Genomic DNA, 17975 nt, shown 5'->3' with positions numbered 1-17975 from the left:
GATATTCTGCAATCCCAAGTATTTTTACTTTATAATATTTACCACATGAAAGAACCCTCTAGAAGCAACATAACCATAGGTGTTAGCTCTAGAAGGAAGATGAAAATTCCAGCAGCAACAGTATTACTATATATTTTGGTTTGAACACCAGTTCAGACAAAATTCAAAAATTGTTTTTGATTTTAGCCACCACGGAAGCCTTTTAACTTATTTTAAATAATTCTAAGCATTTTAAAAATTTTTTCTGGAGACAATTTTTTTCTAAAAGGTCTATTTTTAACGGTGTAAATTTCAAGCCTTATTAAAAGACTAGAAGTAAAACAGATAACGATTTCTCACGTTAGTCTACTCTTGTCTCTAAATGTAATCGTTATAGTTGTTACTTTTACTTCTGCTAACCTATTAACTTCTGTAATCTATTCTGTGACCTATTAGTAAAAACTAGGCCCAATTGGCTTGATAAAATTACTACTCTTCAAAATCAAAGTAACAAACCATAATGAGATGGATTTTTCAAGGCTCTGATATAAAGCAAGGTTGATCGTATCCATTCCAAAGCAATATTCACATTTGTGATGGTATGCAATACTATCTCTGCATTTAAATGCTCAATAAGATGTCTGTGCAAACTAATGGGGAAAAAAAACTTTTCATTAGTAATATGTATTTCAATGTCATACAACTCATTGTTTAGAATAATATTTGAATAATTTAATGATATAGTTGAATATAACTGAATAATATTGCTACTTTAATAATCCACAAAAGTTACCTTAATTTTGAAAAATATGAGTAAACCTTAATGTCAGTTTAACTTTTCAAAAGTGATAGATTTCTCTCTACTCCATGACTCTAGAAGACAATATTGCTTTAAAAAAAAAGGGTGGGGAATAGATTACATCCTATTTTCCCCAAGAGTATCATGATCAAACACTTTACTAAAAGGTCTCAGGTTACCTGTCTCCTATTATTATGTAAATTTTAAAGATGTGAAAATTATATTCCTCTCATTACAAATTTGGCCTTTTATAACAAGAATACATGTAACTGCATGCTGATAAAAAATGCTAAACAACTATTACACTGTCTTTTTCTAACTATTAATTTCTCAAAAGAATTAACTTTCTAATTAGGTTACTGAAAAATTCCAAGAAAATGGCCTTAGAAAATCCCTAATCTATTAAAAGGAAAAATACAGGACATATTAACATTATTTTTTGGACTATTTTACATATTACCTGCTTTCTATAGTGTCACTGCAAGCTAGCATCTGAATATACTTCTCTTTTGTGCTTAACCGAGTCATAATAACTGCAGTAGCTGTAGTGTCAAACTGGAAGAAAAAAAAAGAGAGAGAAATTCAATAAAGAAAAGAAAAAGAGAGAAATTTAATAAAGAAAAGTACACGTTGATACTAGTTTTCTTCAATAACTCAAGATTTTCATTTTATATTAAACAATTCCCTGTCTGAAACAACAGGTCAAAAAGACCTTAAAGATGCTTCTGAATTGAATGTTAACTGAAAATTTACCTTAAAATCCTCCCAACAGTATAGACATAAAAATACCACTTTGGTTTCAATGTAACAATCTTGGCAATAGTAAAACCAAAACAAACTTAAGTAACTGGTTAAAAGCTGCAAGATTTGGTGTAATTCACATATAATTTAATTTATCGTATAAAAATTATAAATTTGTATAATATTTTTATATTCTCTGAAAAGATATTCCTCCTAAATTTTACCTTAGTACATATATGAATGACTTTTTTATTCAAGAATTTGTCAGATTAGGCCATGTTTTGTAATGTATATGGGCTGATTTTTAATTGTCACAATATCTGAGGACCACTACTGGCACTTTGTGGTAGGATCCAGGGATGCTACATGTTCTGCAATGTATAAGAGTTCTATGCAATGAAAAACAGTCCCATCCAAAATGCCAACAGCATTTCCATTCAGTATAAAAAGCAAACAAAACAAAACAATCCCCAAAGTCAAAAAAAACCAACCCAAAAACCCTGTATCAGCATATACGTTCACAAACTCAATCATTCATCAACAAGTAGGAGTTTAGAGGGAGTGAAGGGAGTACTTGAGATTTGTGAAGGGAGTATGTAGGACTTTGGTGAGACTTGTTTTACTTCTAGTCCTCCATGAAAGTAGTAGATTTTCTTAGTTACATTTATTTTTAAACCTACTCTAAATGTGAAATATTAATCTTTTGTTTAACAAAGAATACACATTTCTTTTTGCTTTTTACATTGTCTTTAAAATGAATTACAAAAAGTGAAACACTGTCACTTACTTGAGGTCGACCAGCTCTACCAATCATCTGTAGAATATCTGTTTCACTGTATTCTTCAAACATTCCTCCAGCATAATGCATTGTAGATTTTATAACCACTAGGTGAGCAGGCAAATTGACTCCCATGGCTAAGGTACTGGTAGTAACTGTATAAAATTAAAGAATATTACTTTTAAGTCATATAACTTTATTGTTTCAGGTAAAGGTTTTCTTATAAAAGATATATTTTTATAAATTATAACAATAAAAACTTATATATAGGAAATTTAGAATAAAAAGGAGAAAGAAAAGAACATCACCATGTAAAATAATATATCTTAAAGCTGAAAAACTACTAATTCTTACTTTTCAAACTGCACAGTGTTTGTTAAAATGATAAAGAACTAAAACTGCAAGCGAGTTTACTGTAGCACATATTTGTATGGGTAGTTATACAATTTACATTCTTGGAAGAAAAACAGAAATAAGTAAGAATACCTGAGTTTTTTCTTTTTTTCTCTTAAAATATATTCCAAAAGATCTTACAATATCCACAAGAATATGTTTTACTTACAAAGAACTGGTATATCTCCAACAGTAAAAGCTCCTTCAACTACTTTTCTATCTGACAGTTCCATACCAGCATGATGATAAGCAACACCATGTATTAAGATATCTACAAAAGAAAAATGTCATCTGTCATGTACTTTTACAGTTAATTAGTAATTGGCTCCTTTGATCTATAGCTGAAAATATGATTTATAAATTATCTCTAAACCTACCTCTCAGTTTTGAATCTTTTATGGAATATGCACACTTTTGTAACCTATTTAAAAAACACAAAATTATTGAGTTTTTCCTATTAGCATAAAAAACTTGGATAGTGTATTACTTAATTATTTTGAAGATTACAGATATCAAAATATGTTTATAACATCATTTTTCAAAAACCACCTTCAGTAAGTAGAGAATATTTAACTTTCACACTGAGAAGTCCCTAATTTTACAACTAGGCAAAACAAAAACAGAAACCTCTAGATAATCCAATTTTTAAAAGGGCAGAGGATGACCTGAATAGACATTTTTTTTCAAAGATGACATCCAAATGGACAACAGGACAAGAAAATGTGCTCAACATCATTAATCATCAGGGAAGTGCAAATCAAAACGACAATGAGACACCACCTCACACCTGTCAGAATGGCTATTATCAAAAAGACAACAAATAACAAGTGCTGGTGAGGATGTGGAGGGAAGGGAATACTTGTGCACTGTTGGTGGGAATATAAACAAATGCAGCCACTATGGAAAACAATATGGAGACTTCACAAAAGTTTAAAATAGAACTACCATATGATCCAGCAATTTCATTCCTAGGTATTTGTTCAACAAAAATAAAAACACTTAATTCAGAAAGATATATGCATCCCTATGTTCACAGCAGCATTATTTACAACAGCCAAGATATGGAGGCAACATGTGTCCAACAATAGATGAATGGATATATAAGATGTGGTACATACACACACACACACACACACACACACACACGTGGACTATTACTCAGTAGTAAAAAAGAAATAAAATCTTGCCATTTACTTGTAACCACACGGATGAACTTAGAGGGTATTATGCTAAGTGAATTAAGTCAGAGAAAAGCAAAAATTATATGATTTTCCTCACATGTGGAATCTAAAAAACAAAACAAATGAAGAAACACAGTATACAAATAGAGTAATAGATATAGAAAACAAGCCAGGGGGGATGGGGAAGCAACGAAATGTGTAAGGGAGATTAAAAAGAACAAACATACAGTTACAAAACATGAGTCATGAGTACAAAATGTGAAGTGTGGGAATACAGTCAATAATATGTATCAATATCACCTTATATAGTGACAGATCATTATGATGATCATGACAATCGTCACTAGACTTATTATGACGATCATCTCAAAATGTATAGAAAACACCAAATCACTCTGTTGTAGAACAGGAACACTGACCCCACAATGTTGAAGATCAATTATACTTCAAAAAAGAACCAACAAATTCATGGAAAAAGATGGTTGGGAAGGGGAACTAGGTGAAGGTAGTCAAAAGGCACAACTTCCAGTTATAAGATAAATAGGTTGTTGTTGTAGTTCAGTCACTAAATTGTGTCCAACTCTTTGAGACTCCATGGACTATAGCACATCAGCCTCCTCTGTCCTTCACTATCTCCTGGATTGCTCAAATTCATGTCCATTGAGTTGATGACACTATCTAACCATCTCATCCTCTGCCATCCCCTTCTCCTTTTGCCTTCAATCTTCCCAGCATCAGGGTCTTTTCCAGTGAGCTGGCTCTTTGAATCTGGTAGCCAAAGTACTGGATCTGTGCTTCAGTAACAGTCCTTCCAATGAATACTCAGGACTGATTTCCTTTAGGACTGACTGGTTTGATCTCAAGAAGCATCTTCTCCAGTCCCACAATTCAAAAGCATCAGTTCTTCAGTGCTCAGCCTCCTTTGTGGACCAACTCTCATTTCCATGCATAACTACTGGAAAAACCATAGCTTTGACTATATAGAACTTTGTCAGCAAAGTAATGTCTCTGCTTTTTAATATGCTGTCTAGGTGTGTCATAGCTTTCCTTCCAAGGAGCAAGCATCTTTTAATTTCAAGACTGCAGTCACCACCAGCAGTGATTTGGGAGATAAAGAAAATAAAATCGGTCACTGTTTCCACTTTTTCCCATCTATTTGCCATGAAGTGATGGAACCAGATGTCTTAATTTTAGTTTTTTTAATGTTGAGTTTCAAGCCAGCTTTTTCACTCTCCTCTTTCATCCTTATCAAGAGGCTCTTTAGTTCCTCTTCACTTTCTGCCATTAGAGCAGTATCATCTGTATATGTGAGGTAGCTGATATCTCTTCTTAATCTCTTCTGCTTCTGGTAGGTCCTTACCAGTTCTGTCCTTTATCATGCCAATCCTTACATGAAATGTGCCCTTGATATCTCCAATTTTCTTGAAGAGATCTGTCTTTCTCATTCTATTGCTTTCCTCTATTTCTTTGCATTGTTTATTTAAGAAGGCTTTCTGATCTCTCCTTGTTATTATCTGGAACTCTGAATTCAGATGGGTGTATCTTTTCCTTTCTCCCTTGCCTTTTGCTTCTCTTCTTTCCTCAGCTATTCATAAAGCCTCCTCAGGCAACCATTCTGCCTTCTTGCATTTCTTTTTCTTTGGGATGGCTTTGGTCACTGCCTCCTGTACAATGTTATGAATCTCCATCCATAGTTCTTCAGGCACTCTGTCTACTAGATCTAATCCTTTGAATCTATTTGTCACCTCCACTGTATAATCATAAGGGATTTGATTTAGTTCATACCTCAATGGCCTAGTGGTTTTCCCTACTTTCTTCAATTTAAGCCTGAATTTTACAATAAGGAGCTCATGATCTGAGCCACAGTCAGCTCCAGGTCTTGTTTTTACTGACTGTATAGAGCTTCTCCATCTTTGGCTACAAAGAACATAATCAGTCTGATTTTGGTATTGACCATTTGGTGATATCCATGTACAGAGTTGTCTCTTGGGTTGTTGGGAAAGGGTGTTTGCTATGACCAGTGTGTTCTCTTGACTAAACCCTGTTAGCCTTTGTCCTGCTTCATTTTGTACTCTAAGGCCAAACTTGCCTGTTCTTCTGGGTATCCCCTGACTTCCTACTTTTGAATTCCAATCCTTTAAGATGAAAATTACGTCTTTTCTTGGTGTTAGTCTAGAAGGTGTTGTAGGTCTTCATAGAACTGTTAAACTTCAGCTTCTTAGGTATCAGTGGTTGGGGCATAGACTTGGAATACTGTGATGTTGAATGGTTTGCCTTGGAAATGAACCGAGATCTTTCTGTCTGTTTTGAGATTGCACCCAAGACTGCATTTTGGGCTCTTCTGCTGACTATGAGGGCTAGTCCATTTCTTCTAAGGGATTCTTGCCCACAGTGGTACATATAATGCTCATCTAAATTAAATTTGCTAATTCCCATCCATTTTAGTTCACTTACTCCTAAGATATCGATGTTTAATCTTGCCATCTCCTGCTTGACCACATCCAATTTACTTTGATTCAAGGACCTGTATTCCAGGTTCCTAGGCAACCTTGTTCTTTACAGCATTGGACTTTACTTTCACCACCAGACACATCCACAACTGAGTGTTGTTTCTACTTTGGCCCAGTCACTTTATTCTTTCTAGAGCTATTTATTAGTAATTGCCCTCCTCTCTTCCCCAGTAGCATACTAGATACTTTATGATCTGGGTAGCTCATCTTTCTGTGTCATATCTTTTTGTCTTTTCATACTGTCCATGGGGTTCTCCAAGCAAAAATACTGGAGTGAGCTGCCATTTCCTCCTCCAGTGGACCAAGTTTTGTCACAACTCTTCACTATGACCCATCCATCTTGGGTGGCCCTGCATGACATGGCTCACAGTTTCATTAAGTTACCCAAACCCCTTCACCGTAACAAGGCTGTGATCTATGAAGGGGAATATAAATAGTTACTAGGGATGTAATGTTCAATACGATAAATATAATTAACACTGCTGCATGTTATATATAAAAGTTGTTAAGAGAGTAAACCCTAAGAGTCTCATCACAAATGAAAAATATTTTTATTTCTTTAATTTTGTATCTATAGGTATGGATGACAAATAATCACTAAACCTAATGTGTAACCATTTCATACTATATGTAACTCAAATCATTATTCTTTATACCCTAAACTTATACAGTGCTAGATGTCAATTATATCTCAATAAAACTGGGAAAAATAATGAAATGAATAATTATAAATAAAACCATCCAAAAAAAGAGGGAAAACCTCTGAAAGCTCAGGAAACATTTTCACTACCAATTAACTTCCTGAAGTTAACTAAATTTTTTCAAAATGTAAAAAATTCTTAAATTTAAATGCATGATATGCAGAAAAACTATTTAAAAAAAAAATCTATGGAGAACAAAGTAAACAAAATGTTGGGTATGTTAAACAAGTTTAGAAACCTAAGTAACAGAATCTTGGATAGAAAGAACTCCTAGAATGTTAACATTTAACAATTAGGTAGAAGAAGTGAAAAGGGACTGAGACTCAGTAGAAAGTAAAATAGGAAGAAACATGGTAGACAATCATCATGAAAACACAGTCTAGTGTTTTTAAATAAGGTGAGAATGGTCAAATGTGTTAGAGGCTCCTGAGAGATGACTTGACAAGACTGGCTTTAGTAAAAGATTACAACAGATGGATTGAAAGTGAGTAAAAAATGAAGAAATATGAATAATCTTTAAAATCTGGCTATGAAATAAAGAAGACAGGATCACAGTTGTACTAAGATTCATTGTCTTATTAATCCTCCAAATTACTATTATCCTTATTTTACAGATGAGGAAGCAGGCTTGGAAAAGTCAAGTAACTTGAAAAGGTCAACCCAGTTTTCTCATCTCATTTAGGTTATCCCTGAAAGTCTTTCTACATACAAAAAAATATTTTTAAATATACCTCTGTTTCTGTTCCACAGTCATAATAAATTTTGCATCTTTCACAAGAACAGAAGCAGCCTGTTGTACACCTTTCCTTGTTGCACAAAACTAAAAACGAATGAATAATTTTTATATTAATCATATTAAAAATTAAACATTACATTAAAAAATAATCAACCAACAATCCATACCACAAGTGTGGGTTTCTGATCAGAGTACGTCTGTATAATACTGGCAATTTTGTAGTTGAGGGTTAAATCAAACTTGAATTCAGTTTGGTTATCACTGCAGGGAAACCCAAGAACCACTTTCCGAAGTTTCACTGGTCTATGTCTCTCATCCATTTTCAGACATACAGCAGATCTTTCACCATCTGAAAGCCATTCTGCAATCTTTAAATAACAGAAACATACACAATGAATTTTTTTTCTAGTAAAGTTTTATGGCTAAAATGCCCAATTACAGATCACCTTAAAGTCAAGATATAAAAATATTTAGTCAAGTAGTCTTTTTCAACATTACATATTTTAAAGACACTATTCAATTGATATATTGGTAAATATTTTCAATTAGCAGTGTTTCAAGATTACACCCACTTTTTAACATGATAAACTTTCAATTATTATTATTTTGTTTTATTTTCCTCCTACAGAGTACAAATTAAAATTAATTTCAACAAAGAAATTTAATTTCTCAGTAGCACTGTAACTTCTTTGCTATTTTGCAGAACTATGCTCAGATATAGCTGACACTTCTTTTGCGTTATACTGAATACTAGCTGAATAGTAGCAAAGTAATGATTGGCATAAGATGGCAAAGGTTGACAACTTTTCTAAACAAAGAACAAATAAACACTTGTGAGATGGAAATGCCAAAAGCATATTTCAGACTCAACTCTAGAGTCCTTAATTAATTTCTGGAACTGTGGAGAGCAATCCTTAACTTCACATAGACTGGTTAGGCTTCATGCTCTGCTCTGAAACTGTTTCTTTGACAGGAAGATTAATGAGTTTCTAATTGCATAGGAAGGAATTACTAAGACATCTTCAAGGCTCTCATCGGTAGGGATGAGAACAAGAATTTACAACTAGAGAGGCCAAGGATAAAGTCAAAAACTGAGGAACAGGACTTATAGAAAGAGACAGATGGTGTTCACAGAAGTAATGATTATCAAAAATGGGAAGAGAGTTTCAAGAATTAGTGTATTGATATTTAGTAACTGCTTACAAATCAATATAAAAGTTTAGTATCCCAATGTCAAAGAAGGATAAAGTCTATGACCTGGCAAGTTGCAAAAAAAAAAAAGAACTTAAAGTGATTGACTAAAATATTAAAAATATTTACTTCAGTAGTAATCAAAGCAGTACAAAATTTTAAAATAAAGTACCATTTTAAATAACAAATGAGAACTATTTATAAATAATAACAATAATTTCATTACACTATCCAGTGTTAAGACTACAAATAAATAGCTGATGGTAGAAGTATAAATGAATATAACATTTATTGACATGGAAACACTTAAAGGTAGCATGCAAGTCATAAATGAGTATGCATATTATGAATTTATCAATACATCTAGAAGGACAAATGCTGGATTTTTGTTGTTTATACATACTTTAAAATTTACTCTATTAGTCTTGAATATAAGCAAAACAAGTTATCATTTTAAAAATAAAAATGATTAACTGTGTTAAAGTAAAGGCAAAATTTTACACTGGATTAGAGAATACTGTATAGCAGCTTTCATGAAAACAATTTCTAAGAATTAGCTGAGGGAACAAGTCACCTTACAAGTAGGCTGTGAAGTAAATAGGAGTGAGAAAGCAGAGTGAGATTGTCCTATTTTTCAAGCTTGCCAAAAAACTGAAGAAAAAAGTAGGACATGTATTTGTATTTGTTATAGAAAAGTATAATATTGCACAATTATTTCTTTACCTGTTCATGTACCCTATTAACTGTGAGATGCTCCTGAAGAGAAGGGTCTATATGTTTTCACTTTTGCATCTATCATGAGTGCCTATGACAATTCCAGGCAAACAGAAACGGGGGAGGTGAGTGGCAATCATTCAACTAATTATTTTTATTCTCTATCGTATTTGCTAGACAACTAGAGTCACCTGGTTACAACAAACATATTAGTCAACTTATTATGAAGTGTCTAAAACCCATGAAATCATGACTTTTAGATACTAATAAACAATGGACTTGCACCAAACATACTTTATTAAATCCACTCAACCAAATTTCATGGCCTTAATACTGTCATATCTATGAGATCTAACCATAACTTTCCACAACATACTTTCCAGTTAAATTGGTTAGGTGATTTACAGAAAAAAACTCTTCACTTTTCTCTAAGATTAAATATTTCACTAAGCCATAAAAAAAAAAACTGATAGATTAAAATTCTGGCTTACGTCCTCAGCATTTGGAATTGTTGCAGATACAGCCACAAATCTCATTGGGATAATATTGTTGGTATATTCTACAGCATGACATAAAAACTGCACAGTTTTCATTCTGCTGACTACAACTTCAAGAGTTGGTCCACGATTTTCATCTTTTACAACATGTACCTGAGAAAAAAATTAAGACTCATTAGCTAAAAATAAAAATCTATCTAGTCAACTAAAATATAAAACAATGTTAAACACACTTCCCTAAGAAAATAAGCATTTTTCCCTTGAAGGGATAAAGCACGTATAGAGTTTTTCCATTTAAATCATCTCTTCATGTTTATATCTGAAAGTGAATAATGTGTTCACTACCTCATCAATGAGAAACAATCGAACCAGTTGGACCAAAGAGTTGTCTTTCCATTTTCTAGTCATGCTATCCCATTTTTCCTAGAAAAAACATGCAAGTGGTTTAATATGATAAGGAATTATAATAAGTATTATTAACATATTGATAAAATTTTAAGATGACATTACAAATGATGGGCAATATTTTAGCTATTAACATTTCAGTTAATATTTCTGTCTTAAAAGTATCCAAAGAGACTTAAGGAATTTTGATAATATTGTGTTTAAAAAACTGAACCCCCATTTTATTTTTAACTTTAATTCAAAATTATAGTCTAATTACCCTTTTTAAGCTCTGCCAAGGTCCTCCCTCTATAATACATAATATTTGGATAAAAGAATACAGCAACAAGTATGATTATAAATTGTCCACAATAACAAACTGCCTATCCATATCTTCGCCAATTTACTCCCTTTAGTTGTTTACTTTTTACTTAATTGACTTGTTAGTATTCCTTATATACCCTGAACAGTAGTACTTTTTGTTTGTTTGCTTCACATTGCAAATACATTCTTCTACTTTGTATTTTCTTTTAGTTTTTATTCATGGTAAAGAGAAAGATATTTTCTAAAAGACAAAAAAATATATATATAAATAACACCTACTGGAGTTGTCATAATAATATGGGCATGCTGAATCTCAAATAGGTCATCCATTACTGTATCTCCAGTGAGTTCTTTACAATTCAATCCTATTGGTCCAAATTTTTTTTTCCAATCATCAAAACGCTGACTACACAGGGCTTTTATTGGTGCCACTGCAATATAAGATATCCATTTTGAATGTCAGTGCAATTTAAAAATTATTTTCACAAATGTTAATAAAGTTAGCACACATCTATATGCTACCTAATATTTATAAATTAAAAGTTAATAACATAAACATATTCAGAAATATAAAGTTAATCACTGAGCAGAACTAACAAGAGAAAATTGTTCAGGAAATTGTAACTAATAGTGAAGAAAGGTAAGGCAGGAAATTATCACCCTTTTGATCACTGTCTTTTTTTAACCATGCATATAAATTTGGAGGGCTTCCCTCACAGCTCAGATGGTAAAGAATCCACCTGCAGTGTGGGAGACCTGGGCTCAATCCCTGGGTTGGGAAGATCCCTTGGAGGAGGGCATGGCAACCCACTCCAGTATTCTTGCCTGAAGAATACCCATGGACAGAGGAGCCTGGCAGACTACAGTCGACAGGGTTGCAAAGAGTCATGACATGACAGAGTGACTAAGCACATAAAATTTAATATATCTCTTAAAAAGAAGAGTAGAGAGAAATCTGGAAAATGTGTTTTGAAATCTGGGAAAATGTGTTTTGAATTCAATGTTAACAGAACAAAATGTGATATGTCTTTATATAAAAAGTATGAGAAACTAAATAATAATTCTTATGTCTTGAATTTGAACTTACTTCTTACTTTTACCTCAATGGTTTTTCTTTATTATGATTAATTATTACTCTTTCAATATACAGATACTTACTGTAAACGATTTTAATGCTTGACCATGGCAATGGTACTTCCATTAACAGTCTTGTTATAGCTAGTTCAAACACTACAGTTTTCCCAGAACCAGTTGGAGCACAAATCACAAAATTCCTATCTGTATAAAGAAGCTAAAAAAATAAAATTTAATCAATCATAGAATAGATAGAATTTTTCAATTCTCAATTTGTTAGAAAATATGCCTTAGGAAGAGTCTATGGAATAATAGTTCAAACATCTTAACTTCTAAAATTACTAAAATAAACTTGCTTTAGATCTGCCACTCTCACAAATTAATATTATTAATAATTTATCATCAAGTTTTGTCAAAGTAATATGCTAGACCTAGAGGTAAATAATTTATTTAGCTTTCAGAGACATTTTTGTAAATCTAAACAACCCACCTATGAAAATTACATGCATTCATTTAACAAACATTTTTTGAGCTCCTATAATGTACCAATCACTGGTAGTACTAAGGACATAAAAATGAATGTGATCTGGTCCTTGTCCTTAGAAAGCACACAATCCAGTAAGAAAAGGTAGACAGGTAAATAATTACACAAAATACTTACATCATCAAAGGCTTTGGACTGTATATAATTGAAATATGGGAATTCTTTGAAAATACTTCTAAATTTAGCAGCTGAGAATAACATTAAGGAGTCAAATATTTCAAAATTTTAAAAATTGGTTACTCAACAGAAAAATTGAATCAATATTGACTGACAATACTTCATTTTATGGTTGGATGGCATCACTGACTCGATGGACATGGGTTTGGGTAGACTCCGGGAGTTGGTGATGGACAGAGAGGCCTGGCGTGCTGCAATTCATGGGGTCGCAAAGAGTCGGACACGACTGAGCAACTGAACTGAACTGAACTGAATACTTGCTGTTTTGGCATCATAAGAAAGGAACAGACAGCTATAGAAGGAAGGATGGAGACGGCACCATAAGAGGCTCAACTAAAAGAAAGGATCAGTGAACTTAAAGGATAGGACAGTGGGATTAATGCAATCAGGGGAGCAAAACCAAAAAGACTGAGAAAGAGTGAAATTGGCTTAAGGGACTTATGGAACAACATCACGTGGACCAATATACACATTATAAGGGTCCCAGAAGAAAAAGACATAAAGGGGAAGAAAGCTTATTTAAAGAAATAATGTCTGAAAACCATCCTAGCATGGGTAAATAGACACCCAAATCCAAAAAATCCCAGAAATTACCAGAGAAGGTGACTCTCAAGAGACCCATATTGAAACACACAGTAATTAAATTGCCAAAAGTTAAAGACAAAGGGCTTCCCTGACAGCTCAGTTGGTAAAGAATCCGTCTACAATGCAGGAGATTCTGGTTCAATTCCTGGGTTGGAAAGATCCACTGCAGAAGGGATAGGCTACCCACTCCAGTACTCTTGGGCTTCCTTTGTGGCTCAGCTGGTAAACAATCCGCCTGCAATGCGGGAGACCTAGGTTTGATCCTTGGGTTGGTTAAGATCCCCTGGAGAAGAGAAAGGCTACCCACTCCAATATTCTGGCCTGGAGAATTCCATGGAATATACAGTCCATGGGGTCACAAAGAGTTGGACACAACTGAGCAACTTTCACTTTCACTTGCTGAACAAAAGACAAAGAGAGAACCTTAAAAGCCGCTACCGCCGCCGCTAAGTCGCTTCAGTCGTGTCCGACTCTGTGCGACCCCATAGACGGCAGCCCACCAAGCTCCGCCATCCCTGGGATTCTCCAGGCAAGAATACTGGAGTGGGTTGCCATTTCCTTCTCCAGTGCATGAAAGGGAAAAGTGAAAGTGAAGTCGCTCAGTCGTGTCCGACTCTCAGCGTCCCCATGGACTGTAGCCTACCAGGCTCCTCCGTCCATGGGATTTTCCAGGCACGAGTACTGGAGTGGGGTGCCATTGCTTTCTCCGACCTTAAAAGCAGCAAGGGAAAAACAACTTATTACAAAGTAATTCCCATAAGACTACGAGTGACTATTTCAGCAAAACCCTGGTGGACCAGATTGTGTAATGATAATTTTTGGGTGTGGAAAGAAAAAACTGCCAACCAAGAATGTTTTATTTAGCAAAGTTTTCCTTCAATTCTGAAGTTTTTGCTAGAAAAATACTGAAGGTGTGGCAGCAGTTGCTGCCGCTGCGCCGCGCTGCACGAGCCGAGGGCTCCTGCAGCTGCTCGCGCTGAGCCGGAGGCGAAAAACGGAACGGCGAGGACCAAGAATGACACTTCTGCTCCCCCGCAACCCAGCCTCAGAGCTGCGCGTTTAAAAAAAAAAAAAAAAGGCAGCCCTTAGCCCCTTCTTCCACTTTTCTGCTTCTGCGAGAACATTGCCCCCTCCCTCCGGCTCCGCCAGCTGAGGCACCCCTTCCCTGGAAGCCGAGGGGCTTTTTGCTCGCATTTCGCCTCCGTTGCCTCTTGCAATATTGCAAGATAGGGGGAAAGCAGACCATGGTGAATCCGAGCAGCAGCTCACTGCTGCCCCTGGTGACGGCAGCCTCCCTCTCCTGGAAGCGGTGCGCAAGCTGCGGGGGCAAGATTGCGGACCGCTTTCTGCTCTGTGCCATGGACAACTACTGGTATAGCCGGTGCCTCAAGCGCTCCTGCTACCAGGTGCAGCTGGATGACATCGGCATGTCCTGTTGCACCAAGAACGGCATGATCCTTTGCAGAAATGACTACATTAGGTTATTTGGGAATAGTGGTGCTTGCAGTGCTTATGGACAGTCTATTCCTGCGAGTAAATTCGTCATGAGGGTCCAAGGCAATATGTATCATCTGAAGTGTTTTACATGCTCTACCTGCCAGAATCGCCTAGTCCCGGGAGATCGGTTTCACTACATCAATGGCAGTTTATTTTGTGAACATAATAGACCTACAGCTCTCATCATGGCCATTTGAATTCACTTCAGAGCAATCCACTACTGCCAGACCAGAAGGTCCGCTAAAAGGTCTGAGTAATGCAGAATGCGTGCCTTCATCTCAGATCTTGTTCATCACAGGTGGATCCCATGTGTCTTCAGTAGACAAGTCACTTTTGTAGCTAGCACCAGTGCCAGCTCCATGCCATTGCACCTTCTTTAGTCTTGATTGCTCTTCCCACATTTATTGGTGTATTGAAATGATTGAATATGAACATTAAGGACTCCATGAACTTGAGCTAATGGGAGACTGTAGAGAAAATGAAAAAAGATCCACTGGAGGACATCTTTGGAGGGGGATGGAGCTTGGGAGGAGGGAAATGACTAATGAAGCTAATTAAAAGAAGCATTCAAATCTGCTTTCTACCCTCATTAACAATTAGCAGGGCACTGGCCAGAGTTTGTACCCTGTGTTTCACCTTAACAACATTCTGTTTGCTCTTTGTATATTTAAGTGTTGTAAGGAAATGTGTTTCAATCAAAACTGAATATGAGATAAAGGAAAGAGATGTGGCTTTTGTGATATTCCATCACAAACACTTTTATTGTATCTCTGTAAAATACATTGTATGTACGCATATAAGTGTTTTTATCCTAATGTTGCTACTCCCATGGCAAAGACCAAAAAAAAAGAAAGAAATTGGAAAAAAAATCAGGCTCATAGCAGCTACTGTGTAGAAATTTCCCCCTACTTCTAATTTGCAGAATGAAGAAAAAATCTTTTGTGATATTTTCAGAGACATTTGCTCTAGTATGGTGTATTTAAATAATAAAAGCTTAAAAGTAATAAAAAAAAAAAACTGAAGGTGTTGGTTACCACTAGACCAGTTTTACAAGAAATGCTAAAGGAAGTTCTTCAAGCTGAAATGAAAGGATGCTAATTAGTAAAGGTAGTTAATCACTTATACCTCCAGTATAATGGTTAGAAGATAAAAGTATTGTATCTATAAACAACAAGCTCCTGAACAACCATTAGGGTTAAAGAAGAAATCAAAAGGGAACATACCTTGAGACAAATGAAATGAAAATACAACATATCAAAATTTATAGGATCCAATAAAAGCTGTTCTAAGAGGGAAGTTTATAGTGATAAGTACCAAAATGAAAAAAAAAAATCACAAATAAACAATCTAACTTCATACCTCAAGAAACTAAAAAGTGAGGAATGAAAAAAGTCCACAGTTAGCAGAAGGAGGAAATAACAAAGATTAGAGGAGAAATAAATAAAAAGAAACACCAGAAAAACAACAAAAAATGTCAATAAAGAATAAATTTATTCTGAAGAATAAATTTAAGCAAAAGATCTGTATGTTGAAAATTGTAAGACATTTATGAAAGAAATTGAAGACAAAAATAAATGGAAAGATATTTCATGTTCATGGATTCAAAGAATTAATATTGCTGAAAGTCCACACTACTCTAAATGATCTACAGATTCAATGCAATCTGTATCCAAATTCCAACTGCATTCTTCACAGAAATAGAAAAAACAAATAAAAAATCATAGAAAACCACCAAAAAAAAAAAAACCCATATAAAGCAATAAATACTAAGAAAGAAGAACAAAGCTCTCCAGCTTTGTTTCCATAATATGCCCTGATTTCAAACTATACTACAAAGCTATGGTAATCAAAACAGTATGATATTGACATCAAAAACAGACATATAGATCAATAGAAAAAAATATCCAGCCTAGAAATAAATCCATGCCTATATGGTCAATTAACTTTCATCAAAGGAGCCACAAACTAGGAACGGTTAATCTCTTCAATAAATGGTGATGGGAAAACTGGATATCCACATGTAAAAGAATGAAACTGGACCCCTATCTTACATCATATGCAAATATAAGCTCAAAATGGATTAAAGACTTTAACAGAAGACTTGAAATCATAAAACTCCTAACAAAAACAAAGGGGAAATGCTTCTTGACACTGGTTTTGGCAATGATTTTTTGGATTTGATACCACAAGTGAAAGCAACAGATGCAAAAATAAACAAGTGCAACTATATCAAACTAAAAAGCTTTGGCACTGTAGAAGAAACCATCAACAAAATGAAAAGGCAGCCAATAGAATGGGAGAAAATATTTGCACACCACACATTCACCAAGAGTTAATATCCAAAATATACAAGGAACTTACAAAACTCAAAAAACAAATAATCCAGTTTAAAAATAGGCAAAGGACCCGAACAGATATTTTTCCAAAGAAGGCATACAAATGGCTAACAGCACATGAAAAGGCACTCATCATCCCAAGTCACCAGGGAAATGCCAATCAAAATCATGAGATAGCACCTAACACCTGCAGATCAAAAAGATAAGAGATAAATGCTGGCAAGGATATGGATGAAGGGGAACCCTTGTACACTACTGGTAGGGACGTAAGTCGAAACAGTCATTATGGAAAAGAGTATGGAGTTTCCTCAAAAAATTCAAAACAGAAGTACCATATGATCCAGCAATCCCTGGGTTATATCCAAAGGAAACAAAATCAGTATCTCAAAGAAATGTCTGTACACCTGATTTCATTGCAGTTATTATTTACAGTAGCCAAACCATGGAAACAACCTAACCATTAAGAAATGAATGGATAAAGAAAATATATATACAACAGACTATTATTCAGCTTTTAAAAAGGAAATTCTGCCTTTTGTGACAACATGGATGAAACATCATACAAAGTGAGTTAAGTCGGACAGAGAAAGACAAATCCTGCATGATATCACTTACAAGTGGAATCCTAAAAAAAAAGTCAAACTCATATAAGGTCAAACTCATGAGTTGCCAGGGGCTGGGGATACAGGAGGAAACAGAGGCTGGTAAAAGAATACAAACTTTTAGCTATAAGAAGATTAAGATATGAGGACCTAATGTATAAAATGGTGAGGAGAGTTGAAAATAACTGTATTATTTGCTGAGAGAGTTGAACTTGTGTTCTCACCCAAAAAA

The 17975-nt window shown here is 34.7% G+C and overlaps 1 protein-coding gene and 1 pseudogene across 47 annotated transcripts in view; one reads left to right on the top strand and one right to left on the bottom strand.

Moving 5' to 3' along the window:
- Positions 1 to 17975, bottom strand: part of HFM1 (helicase for meiosis 1) — a 107182-nt gene that overhangs the window by 63960 nt on the left and 25247 nt on the right. For all 47 annotated transcript variants that reach the window (XR_014052637.1, XR_014052638.1, XR_014052649.1 and 44 more), the window contains 12 exons: positions 12664 to 12734; positions 12087 to 12219; positions 11208 to 11359; positions 10566 to 10643; positions 10215 to 10373; positions 7986 to 8186; positions 7814 to 7902; positions 3068 to 3111; positions 2860 to 2961; positions 2307 to 2452; positions 1239 to 1333; positions 496 to 629 (listed from right to left, as the gene is read on the bottom strand). Coding sequence is in view for 28 of the 47 variants with exons in the window: in XM_081486455.1 (XP_081342581.1) it covers positions 496 to 629; positions 1239 to 1333; positions 2307 to 2452; positions 2860 to 2961; positions 3068 to 3111; positions 7814 to 7902; positions 7986 to 8186; positions 10215 to 10373; positions 10566 to 10643; positions 11208 to 11359; positions 12087 to 12219; positions 12664 to 12734 (1404 nt within the window). In the remaining 19 variants the exon portion in view is untranslated. The remainder of the gene's footprint in view (positions 1 to 495; positions 630 to 1238; positions 1334 to 2306; positions 2453 to 2859; positions 2962 to 3067; positions 3112 to 7813; positions 7903 to 7985; positions 8187 to 10214; positions 10374 to 10565; positions 10644 to 11207; positions 11360 to 12086; positions 12220 to 12663; positions 12735 to 17975) is intronic.
- On the top strand, positions 14553 to 15045 carry LOC145504956 (LIM domain transcription factor LMO4 pseudogene; annotated as a pseudogene).

The sequence above is a fragment of the Giraffa tippelskirchi genome, chromosome 5 (genome assembly GCF_054371585.1).
Source record: "Giraffa tippelskirchi isolate mGirTip1 chromosome 5, T2T-mGirTip1v1.2.pri, whole genome shotgun sequence".
NCBI classification, from domain to species: Eukaryota; Metazoa; Chordata; class Mammalia; order Artiodactyla; family Giraffidae; genus Giraffa; species Giraffa tippelskirchi.
The sequence above is the reverse complement of the archived record's forward strand: the minus strand, read 5'-3'. Positions and strand labels throughout refer to the sequence as shown.